Source organism: Stegostoma tigrinum, chromosome 15, assembly GCF_030684315.1.
Source record: "Stegostoma tigrinum isolate sSteTig4 chromosome 15, sSteTig4.hap1, whole genome shotgun sequence".
Taxonomy (NCBI): Eukaryota; Metazoa; Chordata; class Chondrichthyes; order Orectolobiformes; family Stegostomatidae; genus Stegostoma; species Stegostoma tigrinum.
In genome coordinates this window covers 49,790,022-49,805,123 of record NC_081368.1, presented here as the reverse complement: position 1 = coordinate 49,805,123, position 15,102 = coordinate 49,790,022, and the positions used below count along the sequence as shown (strand labels likewise).

Sequence of the window (15,102 nt, the reverse complement as noted above, 5' to 3'; positions counted from 1 at the left end):
CATAACCACTTAATTAGTGGCACAGCAATCTTTATTTTAACTGGCATGCTATGAATTGGCACTCTCGATAAATCAGCAAATATTATGTACATCAAATACCATGAAGTTTACTGTATTATTCTGTCTAATTGTTATAGTTTTATAAATTTATTTACTTTGATGTAAATATACTTATCCAATCGAATTACCACATGAAATATCAACAGCTGGTTCAATTTCAAGTCAATTTCTCCTCAGATGCTGTGATCTACCACAATGACGAGCAGTCAGTTGAGGTTGCAAGTGAGAAGGCTCTCTGCTGGTAAGTTTTATTTAAGACAAAGTCAAGTTATTATTTGAGTGATTTGTGCTGTAAATAAAGTATAACAGCAGTGTGTATACCCCCTGCATTATGTTTCTGTTAATTAGTATGTGTTTTTACATTGATTATATGGAATATTTGATCAACCGGCGCACTCCCTGGTCCCAGAAGTCCCAGTTAATAAAAAGTTTGATGGATTTGGAGCCGGGGTCCTTGATCTTGGATCCCTCAGCCAAATTCCTGTATCTGTTCAAATAATTATTTGTGTCTTTTGCAATCTGCTCATTGATGTAGCATTATCTAATTCCCTTATCCATGATTCACATAGGACAATAGTACCTACAGGTATTGTATACCAGGAAGATGGCACGCATCCCTGCCTGTTGGTGTTCAGCAGTCTCACAGTCCACAAGCCAATAGCCTACTTTAGTTGGAAGCATTTCAATTGTACCAAACGAACCTGTAACAATGATCATATTGAAGAAATTCAATAAAATAGAAGCAGAAAAATACAAAAATTAAAGCTGTTGGTGAATTATTACAAGTCAGTAGTGTTGCTTTCCTTCTCTGATTTCCTTGTCTGTCCTGTTCTTCTATGCCAAGTGCATAGGCACCAGTTTTTCTCCCATTCTTGTCCAAACTGTCATTATTTTTGTTTGAGCATTATTCAGTCAGAAGGCATAATGTAACAATGCTTGATTTTGTCCATCAATGGCCACCTTTTTTAATGTGGGCATCTCTGGCTAGAGCAGCATTTATTGCCCATCACTATTTGTTCAGAGGACAGTCAATGGTTAATTGCACTGCTGTGGCTCTGGCGTCACAGATCAGCCAGACCAGGTAAGAACAAACGATTTCTTTCCCTAAAAAAATATTAGCGAACCAGATCAGTTTTTCCTCACAACTGATAATAATTTCATGGTTATCATTAGACCCTTAATTCCAGATTCTTTATTGAACATATCCAATGGCGAACTGGGTGGGCAGAATACTACCTAGGTCTTTGCATTAATAGTCTAGTGATAATACCACTAGGCTATCACCTACCCAACTCCATTCCCAGTGCCATTTGCACATCTTTTTCTTGATAATCTCTGAACTCGGCCTATGGGCTCGGGAAGTCCAAATTTGGATCACCTGCCATTGTGGGTGTGATGACCTAACACAGCCTGACTGAGATCAATCACATTCCATAATTATGCTAATGGTATAAACCTGCTTAATGATAGCTGTGCCATTGCCCTTTTAAGACAGGGAAATAGCAAAACGTTTAACAATACCAGTTTAGGAAAGCAAATGGAATGTGTAGAAGGTAAGCAATGTGCTATTAAATATCATCACTGCTGTGCCAAAATGCAATGTTACTCAATGCTAAATGTGATCTGACATTTTAGGAGGTGACAGCACCATTTTACTGCCTATGTTAAGATAGAGGGAAATAAACTACTCATTATCTATCATAGATACTTGATGAATAGTCAACCTCATGTAAGAGTTGACCCTCAAATCTAGCTTAAAACCTTTAATGTTTCACATAGCTCTTGCTAGTTTTGGAAGCAAGTTTAGTGCCAACAGTCTGGTGAGTTCTTTTTTAAATTGTTTCAGAGATAGTAGGAACTGCATTTCTGAAGAAGGGTCTAGACCTGAAATGTCAGCTTTCCTGCTCCTGGGATGCTGTTTTCTCACTTAAGCAATCAAAAATAGATAGACTGGGACAGCACTTCTCGTTGAATTCAGAACCATGGATTCCATCCACTTCAAATTCTACTTGTATGTGTATCAACCGCTTCCTTTTGATTAGAAATTTGGTTTTAAAACCTGTGTTTACACCAGAATGTACTGTTTTGCAACATCATTTAGCGAGGACAGAAAGGAGTGGACATTGCAGTTTAGAGGAATAAACATTTAGGATATCACAAGTGGATGATGATAAAAATATATCTGTAGCTTAAACTCTTAATAAATAGTAATTAATGTTTAATATATCCATGTGTACCAAATGAGGAGCATAAAATACATCAGATTGTGCTACAATAATTGGTGTAGTGTGTATTGGAGATTGCAACATGAAGAGTTGAGATCTAGAAGTTATACTTCAAAGTACTTACCAGGGAATAGTGTGTAAACACCCATCCTGTGCTCTTTAAATCTTCTCATTATAAAAGGTTGGCCATGGAAATGCACACTGTAAATATCAGTTGATCCACCCATGTTTATGAGATACCAGCGGACTAAGCGGTTCTGTGCCATTACCAGCCCAGGCAGACTTTCTGCCACGTGCCCATTGATTGCTGCAAGAAAAATCAAAGACTAAAGGCATGTTACTGGATTACTCTAAAATGAGCTCTAGTGCTCAAGTGCTCAATGGTTAAGCAACTTAGACATTCAACAATTTACATAATCTCTACTCTGTCTTTGATCTGCAGAAAGCTGGCCAGTCCTGGATGAAATACTTTATCTGACTTTCTTCGCTCCTGGGGAAGGCATGCACCCAATTTGTTTAATTGAAAATCAAGCTTGTGGAAAAAAATATCAGAAGCATCTTACAACATTCGTAAAAGATGCCTTGAATTGCATCCCACCAATGCAGGCCTACAAGAAAAATATTTAACAACACTTAACTGCCTTCTTTGTGAAAAGCATAAATCCTTTGAAATAATTCAAAAAAATCCTTGTTGAGTCCAGGACACAATCCTCAGACTGAATCTTCAGGCCTTGCTGATGCCAAGAATGGAGGTGATAAAGGCCTGAATATTCCTGCTTTCAAACTTTGTTCCTATTGTCAGCCATTTTGGACGAGGTGGGTTTGGGGATGGGAGGTTGCTTCTTTACGTCATCCCCACCCAGTATGAGACAGAGACCCAATTATGATCCTTAAGGCCCTCGTGAAAATTAGGTTTAAGAGGCTGACTGTGGTCGTTCAGTTGGATTTCCATTTCTCTTGGGGTTTGGAGGGTGCAGGGGGGAGGTGGATGTGAGGGAAGGTTTAAGGGGTGATCATGCAGATCGATTGCCGAGGTGTATACCAAACATCATTCCCAATTAGGCTGACACGCTTGCCTTTCTGCTTGCATGGGATTGTAGCTAAGGTCACCCTTTAGTGAGCTCCTCCCTCCTTGTTCTAATACCCGTCTCAGGAATTGTGTCAGAATTATAGTGTATATTTGATCCCATGATTTCCAGCAATGATTTTAGCTTTGCACTGATTTTGTTTCTCCTGGCACACACTTCTAAATCTGAAAGTAACTCTTCATAGTTGATTAGCTTTAAACCTCGAATTACAATTGGTTGTGAAAACTTAAATGAGTTAGAAGTGTGAATTATACAAACTGAGAACATATAATAAGTCTGCTTTAATTTCATCCATTGCAATAAAATCCTATTAAGTGTGGAAATCAAGGAAAAATTGACTTAGAACTTTTAAAGAACTGGTGAGCTGTGGTGAGTAGCTCCACACTGAGACCAAGTCAGGAATAGACAGTCTTATAGTCTAGATTGTCAGTGACAGAAATATCACAAAATACATTCAATTTTTGGCACCCTCTGAATTGTGACAGTTTGGAAAGTTTTTTATTTTCTTTACTAGCACATAAAGTTGGATACATTCTCTGAGTTTCAGAGCTGACCTATACAACCCGGTTCATTAAAAGAAAAAGAACAGAAAAGGTTAGAATAGAAATGGCATGAATTTACAAAGCGAGAATGATCTATTAGAGATGTTCTTTTTTTGATTGTCTTTGTTATATTTCCAATTGCTTTTGTCAGGCATGTTAACGTTGTGAGCGCTGCCCCTTTGTCGGTCCAAGTGCAGAGAGGCACATAGGCACAGACTCTATAGCAGAGATATCAAAATATCATATGGTAGAGGGTAAACAGGTTGAATAATAAGTCTCTGCAAGTGACCAAAAGTGTCAGATAGTGTCAGTAAAGTGTCAACAGCTGGATAACATGTGAAGGGATGACCTATAATTTGATCAATTTAGGCAAAGAGATAATTGCAAAAAATTAATAATAAGGCGGTGCTGGAGACAAACTAAATGACTGAACGAACATGATTGATGTAAGAGCCACATGCCAAGGGTCAAACCAAAGTAACAAGTAATTCAAAACAGTACAAACTAATCAAGGTAGAGAGATCATATCAAATTATCAAAGTGATGGTGTCAACACAGAACAGTGAGGAAGATTTTACAAACACAGAACAATATGGTAGGGTTACAGGTAGCATGACATGAACCCTAGATCATGGTTGATGTTGTCTTCATGGGTGTGGAACTTGGCTATCAGTTTCTGCTCGGTAATTCTGCATGGTTGTGTATTTCAAAGGCTGCCTTGGAAGACACTTACCTGAAGATCTGAGACTAAATGTCCTTGACCACTGAAGTGTCTCCCGGCTAGGAGGGAGCATTCCTGTCTGATGATTGTTGCCGGTGTCCATTCTTCTGTTGTTGTAGCACCTACATGGTCTCGCCAATATACCATGCCTCACGGCACCCTTGCGTGCAGTGTATGGGAAGATAACATTGGCCAAACCACATGAGTATCTGCCATGTGCATGATGGGCGGTGTTCCCATGTGTGATTGTAGTATCCATGTTGAAGATCTGACATGTCTTGCAGAGATTGCTCTAACAGGGTTGTGTGGTATTGTGGTTGTTGGTGGCCTCATGGATAGGTAGTTTGCTGTGAATGATGGTTTATTTAAGGTTTGGTAGTTGTTTGAAGGTGAGAAGTGGGGGCAATTGGATGATCTTAGCGAGATGTCCATCTTCGTCAATGACATGTTCAAGTCTGCAGAGAACTTGGCAGAGTCTCTCTGCTCCAGAGTAGAACTGGACCACAAAAGGTACTCTATTGGTCATGTCCTGTTTCTATCTTCTGAAGAATTTGTTATGGTTTTACATTTTATGGTTTGGAACTGGTGATCAATGAGGTGAACATCGTAGCCCATTCTTATGAGAGTGTCCTTCAAATTCTTTAGGTGTCCACCATGTTCCACCTCATCTGAGCAGATTGTGTGTATGCGCAGTGCATGTCTGTAGGAGCTAGCTTCTTTAACATGTTTAGGATGGAAGCTAGAGAAATGCAGCATTGTGAAGATATCTGTTGACTTGCAATAAATGAGGTACTGAGGGGTCAATCCTGGATGGAGATATGTGTCCAAGAATGAAACTAAATCTGAAGAGTAGGCCATGGTAAATCTGATGAAATTTGTTGATACCATTGTGCAGTCATTTTCAGTGATTCCTCGCCATGAGTCCAAAGGGAGAAAAGTCGATGATGTAGCTGGTGTATAGCATTAATTGAAGGTCCTGAGCAGAAAAGAAGTCTTGCTTGAAATTGTGCATGAAAATGTTGGCATATTGGGATGTAAGCTTTGTCCCCATGGCTGTTCCGTGTGTTTGGATGAAGCACTGGTTATCGAAGGTGAAGATGTGTGGTCGAGGATGAAGCAGGTGTGTTGTAGGATGGTATCTAGAAATTGGCAGTTTGTGACATTGAGTACTGAGCCCGTTGCAGCGATGCTGTTGTTGTGGGCGATGCTGGTGTAGAGTGCTGAAATGTCCATTGTGACAAGAAATGTTCCAGATTTGGCTGCTGTGTGGATCCTGACTTTCTGTAACAAGTCTATAGCGTCGTGATGGAAGCTGTGGGTTTCTTGTACAATGGGTTTCAAAATGCTCTTGACATAGCCAGAGAGATTCTCACACAGGGTCCTGATGTCTAATAAGATGGGGCATCCAGTTGTGTTGTTTATCTTGGAAGGCAGTAGAAGTCTCTGTGAGAAGAATACATGATGAGAGTTTATTGGATACTCTGGAGGTCTGGATCAAAGGTCTTAATTAGTCTGCTGTATTGACGGGTATGTTCTTTGGTCACACCAACAGGTAATTGTTTATAATGTTCCGAGTTGTTCAGTTGTCGGTGTGCTTCTTTGCTGTAGTCTGTTCTGCTCTGTATTACGATGGCTCCTCCTTTGTCTGCTCATTTGATGACGATGTTGTGATTGGTCTTGAGAGCGGATGGCGTTGCTTTGTGCCTGGGTGACATTCTGCATGACCTTGTGTGTGTGGCTGATGAATCTGTCGTTCATGCATCTCCTGAGCCCAGTTCAACTGTCTCTCCTTTGGCCTCTGCATTGCAGATGTCTCTGTCAACTGTTCCACCTCATTGGTTGTCTCACTCAGCTTGTTGCAGAGCATCTTGGGGCTTGTGGAAGAATCCCCAGAAACTTATTCACCTGATGAATTCCTCTGAGTCCGCTGCAAGACCAATGGGGTTCGTTTTGGTAATGCGGCAGAAATTGCCCTCAGCTGCAAACTTTGATTTGGCTGGTTGAAGGGTGTGGTCAGAGAAATTGACAATGGAATTCCCTATTACGGTACTGGTTTCAATTGTGTTACTGAGGAAGGCTTTGTTACTGCTGGTGGTGATGCAAAATTTCTCCAGTTTCCCATTCTTAATGTGCATGTAGGTGGCATAGTTCCATTGCCTCATTTGATTCACAGTGTCTCGTAGCAGGCAAGCATGCCCCAAGGCATGGTATATTGGTAAAACAATGCACATTCTACGACAACGGATGAATGGACACTGCACAACAATTGCTACATAGGATTGTTCCCTCCCAGTCAGGGAACCTTTCAGCATTCAAGGGCATCCTCCGATCTTCGGGTAAGTGCCCTTCAAAGCAGCCTTGGTGATACACAACCAAGGCAAAATCACCAAGCAGAAATTGATAGCCAATTCTGTCCCCACGGAGATAGCCACAACTGGAATGTTGTACTACATGTGACCCCACAATACTGTTCTGCAAAATCTTCCTTACTGTCCTGTTATGTAGCTGTCACCTTGATAACTTGTTATGATCTCTCTACCTTAATTAATTTGTACAGTTTTGGATTACTTGTTACTTTGGTTAGCCCCTCAACATGCAACACTTATAACCTATTATGTTATTCCCAGTCGTTTAGTTTGTCTCCAGCAACACTTTATTTTTAATTCTTTGTAATTATCTCTCTGCCCCTTCTAATCAGATTGTAGGTCATCCTTTCACTTGTTATTCAGCTGTTGACACTTTACTCACACTGTCTGACACTTTTGATCACTTGCAGACTTATCATTCAACCTGTCGACACTCCATTCACACCATTCGAATGATTTTTTTCATCTCTCTGTTATAAATTCTGGGTCTATGTGCCTCTCAGTATGTCACCCGATGAAGGGGCAGCGCTGAGAAAGCTTGTGATTTCAATTAAACCGGTTGGACTATAACTTGGTGCCACAATAACTTACGACCTTGTCCTTGCCAGTCTTACTCTGACACCTCTACATCATGGCTACTCGGAAAAAGGAACTCAGATGTCAGTTAAGTAGTTTTGATGATAAAATATCAATAGCTATGTAAAGAAAAGTGTCTCAGAATTCAGTGATTTAATAGTGGAAATGTGAAACAATTTTGAATATTTTGGCATATTCTTTAGGTGGATGCTTGCAGCAAACTGAGAGCTAAATTATGATGAATGAAGTAGAGCTCTCAGAATGAAGAGAAACACTTATCTAGTGGCTGCACTATACTTTGAACCTTAAGGATATGATATTGCACCAAATGCTGGGAAGTGCAAGCTGAAACAAGTATAGTGAGACTCTACTGACAGCATGACTGAAAGGGTACAGTTTCCATGATGGTTTCAAGTTCAGTACAAATTTGTGGAAGTGGATGAACTATTGATTCAATCCACATGATTAAACTATGGATACTAAAATACCTTATTCCAAGTTTTTCAAGCTGGAGAATTTAACGGTTATTGGAGCTTGAATTCCTTTCAATTTTCCAAACAACTTAAAGTGCTTATAGTGGAATGAGGAAAACATTCATGGAAAAATTGTTACCCATCAACCATATGGAACCCAGGGAGAAGCAATGGTTTGACTTGTGATTGGAAATAGAGGAGAGTCATGCAGAGTCTAAAGGGTGAGAAGAGATGGCAGAGGGAATGGGGAGCAGTAAATGGGATGTCATTGAGTGATGTTACTTTGTAAAAGTGAAAAGCCATCTTTGTATCCGTTAACTTACGTGGCGGGACACATATGCTGGGGGATGTAATGTGTACCGACTGTACTTGGTAACTGTTCTTGTTTTACTGGACAGTTTGTGTCAGGAGTTACAGTGTGAAGTGTACTCAAGTACAATTGGGAACGTAGGAACAGAAGTTAAAAAAGTAAAAGCATGCAGCGCCCCCCCCCCTCCCCAAACCTACTTGGAGAGCCAATGACATTATGTTTGTTATATTTACTAACTCTGACTGCCTTATCTATCAATTCTCTTGACCTGCAAAAAAAATCAATATGATTTTTGAAATTATTGATTGAGGAAATATTTACTTTTGGCTTTTGGCCCCAGTTGGGATTTCCCATGCATGAATCACAAAAAGATAGCATCCAAGCTCAGCGGGTAAAAGAGGTTGGCAAATGGAATGTTGGGCTTTATTTCAAAGGGAATGCAGTATAAAAATTCTAAGGAAGGGTCACTAGACCCGAAACGTTAACTCTGATTTCTCATCACAGATGCTGCCAGACCTGCTGAGCATTTCCAGAAATTTCTGTTTTTGTTTGTACAAGTAGAAAGGTGTTGCTAAAACCATATAAGACACTAGTCAGATCACAGCTGGAGTAATGTGAACAGGTTTGAGTCCCTTATCTAAGGAAAAGGTATACTGTATTGGAGGCTATGCAGAGAAAGTTCACTAGGCTGATACAAGGTATGGAGTTTAGAAGAATGAGAGGCAATCTTATTGTAACTTAAGGGAACTTGACCAGATGGATGTGGAAAGGTTGTCTCTTCTTGTCAGAGACTCTGGGACCAAAGGACATCATCTCAGAATGAAGGTTGCCCATTTAAGGCAGTAACGAGGATGAATTTCTTCTCTTAGACAGTTGTGAATCTGTGGTATTCTTTACCGGGGTTGTGTGTGTGTGTGTGTGTGTGTGTGTGTGTGTGTGTGTGTGTGGGGGGGGGTGGGGGGCGGTCATAGACAATTTTTTTAATCAGTAAGGGGATCATAGGTTATGAGAAAAGAGAGTAAAGTGTTGAGGAATTTCAGATCAGCTATGATCTCATTGAAGCAGACTAATGGGTTGAATGTCTTACTTCTGCTCCTACATCTTATGGTCTTTTTGCAGAAGGAAATATTTCCACCTCCTTTCTTGAATGCTGTAGCTCTGATTTTAAGGTTACATCTTCTCATCCCAAATGCCCTCACCAGCAGAAGAAATGTTTTCCCTTTCCGCAAGTATCAGTATATTCCAACATCTGTAAAGGACAATTAAATCACCCAGTATCTTCCAAATTCATGAGATTACGAGCCTATTCTGTATGTTCTGGTAAATTTCAGATCAATCTGTACTGCATGCCTACCAGAAGACAATACACAGAACTCAAATCCAATCAGGGTTGCAGCACAACTTACTCAGTCTTCATTTCTTGCCTCCAGTTATAAAAGATAACATTCCAGTCATCTCTTTGACCTCTTATTGTACCTATTATATTTTAGTAATGTGTATACATGTGCTCCTTAATCTTTTTGGATTTCCGTGTTCCGACCTTGCAGCGATTCAGAAAACTTGAAATGATTCTCTATTGCATTGAGTTATTGATAAATACGGAGTAAACTATAAATTCCTTTGCAGTACTACAAACCATTTCATTCCAATTTGAGTACATACCTATTAACCTTAGTCTGTGGTTCACAATAATTTACTTTTAATATGAGTCTTAATTTTAGTTGACAATTAATTGTACATCAAGGTGCAAACTCCTCAGTGAATAGCTGTTCCACTTGGAGAATTGAACACGCTATAAGTAGAAACGCTGACCATAATCACAATAGATGAGACATTTTGACCAAATTAAACAATGGCCAGAGTGAAACAATGGGAAAGTAGAATTTTGTAACCAAAGCTAGTTTGTAGCTTGTCTTCAGTGCCTACTGTGGGGAATTATAAGGCATGATCCTGTGCTGGAGTGCTGAAGATAATAGTGTAGGTTAGATGGGCTTGAGATCAGTATGACAGGTCGGCACAACATCGAGGGCCTGAGGGCCTGTACTGTGCTGTAATGTTCTATGTTCTAAGAGCTGAATGGCAATCTCCTGCCCAAGCTTCAAAAGCTGGAATCAGTTTATGAACTCTTACCGTGAAATTTATTGTTGTTTTGAAATGCGGGGTCTTCGGCTCTGACATGACAAGGGTACTTGCAGAACATTTTGATGTTGTCTTCCAAGTACCAGCTTTTGTTTTCATCAAAAGTCATGAAAAGCAAAGAGAATTCCTGAATCTTTAGCTGCCCACTATAGATCTTGTTCAGCGTCCCTTTTCTACAGATGATTAAAGGACCAATCAAGCCTGTATGGATGTCTCGTTCCTGGTTAGATAAACAACACAGTATAAATCTGTAACAATGCAGCCAGCTTCATGTAACCCTTTAAATTTACAGCATCATACCTTTATGTACGCTCAGCAGTATTAAGCATGAAGTTATTTAAATGGGGAGCTGAAAAGTAGTAGAGTTAAACATAGCTTAAAACTTAAGTTAAAACTTTAAAAAAATCATCTTCCTTAAAATCCAGAGGTTGCAATAAGCCTGAAATTCAGTTCATACCACAGACAGCTCAACTCACCAGGAAATGTTTGCAGAGTTTGATTTTTGCCTTACCGGATTGACATCTGAATGATATGTCCAGGCTCTGCAATCAAAGTCCTTATCGGTTGGTGCTGATCCCTTTGTTACGTGCCAAATGTAAACCTTTGTTTTATTTGGATAAACAATATCATCAGCCTTTCTAGGCCAGTCTATCACCACCTCCTCTTCATATTTGTATTCGTATGGTATCTCACGTGGCACTCCATGAGTGTGAATGGAGAAAGGTCTGGAGGCCATATTCTTGAACTTCACCTGGATGTATGGAATAATTTTACATCAGGGTAAGGAGTAGCTTTCAAACCACAGTTCTGATCATTGTTAGATTAAGTCTCTGTTTTGAAGTTTGTTCCTGTTTTTTCTGAATAATGTGCAATCATCTGTTTTTCCGAATTAGCAGGGAAATCAAAAAAATCTTGTAATAGCAAACAAAAATGGCAGCAATGATTATTCTAAGTCGTGATTTGCAAAGGCATCACCATTAAAATAACTGTGTAGAGAAAAGGGAAGGGTTTAGATTGGGAGACAAAGATAAACTTTTCCAAAGATAGAATGACCAGTAACCAGAGAGGATCAGTACAAGTGATTGATAATACAGGTGACACAAGGAAACCTTTCTTCTACATGAATTTTTGAATGCATGGCCTGGTAGAGTGTGACTACAGATTAAAAAGCAGTCTTGTAAATAAATTTGGATAAATACTTTGAAGGAGAAAAATATTTCAGGGACATCGACAAAGAACTGAAAAGTGAGGATAACTGGATTTTTCTTTGAAAGATTCAGCAGACACTAGCTGCCTCCTTTTCTGCAGCAGTACTGTGATTCTTTTCTGTGAGTCACCTTAGGTGCCTTTGCAAGCAAACATTGTTTTAACTGGCACCTGTGAATAGGTGATCTTGATAAACTGGCAATAGCTACACCTAAATACCAGGAGTTTATTGTCGTGATCCCTGTGTAGTTAGCTGACTGTGTGAATAAGAAGGCTCTCGGGAGGCTGGAAGAACACAGCAAGCTGGGCAGCATCTGGAGAAAAGGAGAAGTCAACATTTCAAGAGGTCCTGAAGAAGGGGAATATCCGAAACATTGACAGTTCCTTTCCTCCAGATGCTGCCTGGCCTGCTGTGTTCTTCCAGCCTCCTGTTTGTCTACTTTGGATTCCATCATCTGAAGTTTTTTTTGTCTTTCAGAAGGCTCTCTGCTAGTAAGTTTTGTTTAAGGCAAAGTTGCATTATCATTTCAGTGATTAATGCTGTAAAAAGACCAAAACAGAGATATGTATACCTCCTGCATTATGTTTCTATTACTTTGTGTGTGTTTTTACATGGTTAGGTTGACCTATTGATCAACCGGAAGATTTGATCAACCGGCACTCACCTGCACCACCACTATACCGCAACCCCCCCCCCCCCTGCCGCAACCCACCAGGCACCAGTTATTAAAATGTTTGTATAATTGTTCTTGATGCAATTGATCTTGTTGTCAAATAGAAATTGTTAACCATGAACTTTGGTGTATAAATGCTGTCTCATTTGGGTTGCTATGACTCCAGCTTTCATCTTGACTCAATAAATATTACTTGCTTATTGTATTAAACTGTGGGTGGAATTTTATAAGAATCTGAGTGTTGTGGGTTATTATGAGGAGCAACTGTTAGCTAGGTAGCAGTGAATTGCCAAACAAGGGGGTTTGCAGATTGTTAAATGCCTTGTCAATAGCCCAACTTACCCTTTCATATCAATTTCCTATCCTACCCAATGTGTCAAACTACCTAGATGTTGTGAAACCTCAACCTGGGAGTTAGAGCAGGTACCTGACACTCAGCTTGCCACCAATTGTGATGAGCCTCCATGTTGATTAGTGCTGATTTGAGACATGGCTGCATGCATAATGCATGTGCAATGTGTTTAGTGTGTAAACTGCTGACACATGATGAGCTGTGAGATTGACATAGTTCACTGCTGTACAGCATGATGTATTTGCCCTTGACTCTGGACTGCTGAAGTTAACACTGTCTGGTTTTGAGATTGTTCTACTTGGCACAGCGAGCAAGGCATGGCAGGCTTACTGTGAGCATGCAGGTAGGTGTAAGTGAGCGAGTGCTTGGAGACTGAGTAGCTCAGAGGTACAGCCTGGTCCAATATGTGAGCTGAGTGCCTGTCCCTGTGTGCAAAGAGTCCTTGCAACAGCCTTTCTAAGCTAGTTGCTATTGCACCCTGCAAAGCAACTCTGTACTTCCTCTGTACTTCCTGTGCCTTGATCAGATGGTTATAAGCAAATGGCAGTTGGCAAATTCCAGTGCCCATGGCTGAAGGCTGGTAGTTGTGGATCATCCCCTGAGGTGTTGTATGGTGCCAAGTAACATGGAGGATTCTTGCAGCTAGCATTAAGCTGAAGTCATCAGGTACTCACACCGACTTCCATGTCGAGATTTCTCAATGTCTATATTGCTCGCCCAGTTTGGTAAGATCGGAAGCTGAATATTAATTAGATGGCTTCCAGCTCTACTAAGACATTTAACAAGCAGTAATCCATTTTAATTAGTAACTCACCACTGCCTGGTAAGAAACTTGCCACACCGCTATGCAAATGCTTAAAAAATGGAACGAGATACTCCTGTCTTTGAGATAGAATCATGCAAAAAGTCGAGAAAGGTCTACACAGGTCTTGCCGCAGCGCGCATCATTCAGGCCACTGGGGGAATTCCACTCTAATTGACAGAACAAAACAGAGAATGAAGGGATAGCAAGGTGTGGAGTTGGAGGAACACAGCAGGCCAGGCAGTATCAGAGAAGCAAGAAAGCTGACGTTTTGGGTCTGGACCCTTCTTCAGAAATGGGGGAGGGGAAGGAGGCTCTGAAATAAATAGAGAAGGGGGAGATGATAGAAGGTGAATAGTGGAGCAGATAGGTGGACGGACAGGTCAAGGAGGCGGGGATAAAGCTAGTAAAGGGGAGTGTAGGTAGGAAGTTGGGATAGGAGTTGGTCAGTGAGGAGGCAGGGATGGATAGGTGGGAGAGAAGATGGATAGGTCAAAGAGGCGGGGATGGGGGCGGGGTGCTGGTCTTGGAATGTGGTCGGGTCTGGGGAGTTTTTGAGGCTAGTAAAGTCAACATTGAGACCATTGGGTTTTAGGCTTCCAGATCAAAATATGAGATGCTGGTCCCACAACCTTCGCGTGGCATCATTGTGACACTGGAGGAGGCCCAGGATGGACATGTCATCCAGGGATTGGGAGAGGGAGTTGAAGTGGTTCGCGATTGGGAAGTGCAGTCGTTTGTCGCGAATTGAGTGTAAGTGCTGCACAAAATGGTTCTTCAGCCTTCGCTTGGTCTCCCCGAAGTAGAGGAGGCCACATTGGGAACAGCAGGTACAATAGACTGCGTTAGCAGATGTGCAGGTGAACATATGTTTAATGTGGAAGGTTTTTTTGGGGAATGGGATGGACGTGACCCGAAATGTCAGCTTTGCTGCTCCTCTGATGCTGCCTGGCCTGCTGTGTTCCCCCAGCTCCACACCTTGTTATCTCAGACTCTAGCATCGGCAGTTCCTACTATCCCTGAGTGAGAGAATGAAGGGAGATGTTTAGCAAATTAAAAAAGAGGAAAGTCCGAGTTCTGCGGTGCACACATAAGTATCTGGACTGGAGCTAATTGGATTAGCGACCCATTGAAATCCATTTAATGTAAAACTAATTTATGAGCCTAAATGTAGCCTGCAATCAATTTACAAAACTTCAATTTAAATCCATATATTGGTTTTGAATAAATAGTGACTCACCACAATGATATCATTGACCTCAGCACTGATAACAGGCCCGAGAATACCCAAATGTTCCTCAGCCTCTCCACGGACTACAGGATGTTTAAACATGTTGTCTTTGTATTGCAAAAACATTGCCTTCTTGAATTTGCTGCCAAGACTCTTCCCCTGTGATTGCTGTCTCTGCCTATGTAAAATTGGCATTAGTTTAATATGGAGCCGATGATATTTATCTCAGTTAGAAACTGAACAGGGTCATTTCTGCAAAACATCATCAGTTTCTTGCAAATAAAATTTAAATATTTTTCTGCACCCAGAAAGTAACAAAGGTATTCTGTACATACTC

General features: G+C 40.7%; 1 protein-coding gene across 1 annotated transcript in view; it reads right to left on the bottom strand.

The window, feature by feature from the left end:
• f8 (coagulation factor VIII, procoagulant component) overlaps positions 1 to 15,102 on the bottom strand; it is an 83,957-nt gene that overhangs the window by 23,678 nt on the left and 45,177 nt on the right. Inside the window, exons 14-18 of the mRNA XM_048544030.2 lie at positions 14,775 to 14,943; positions 11,012 to 11,251; positions 10,492 to 10,720; positions 2,410 to 2,592; positions 645 to 761 (exon numbers count right to left, since the gene is read on the bottom strand). Coding sequence (XP_048399987.2) covers positions 645 to 761; positions 2,410 to 2,592; positions 10,492 to 10,720; positions 11,012 to 11,251; positions 14,775 to 14,943 — 938 coding nt within the window. The remainder of the gene's footprint in view (positions 1 to 644; positions 762 to 2,409; positions 2,593 to 10,491; positions 10,721 to 11,011; positions 11,252 to 14,774; positions 14,944 to 15,102) is intronic.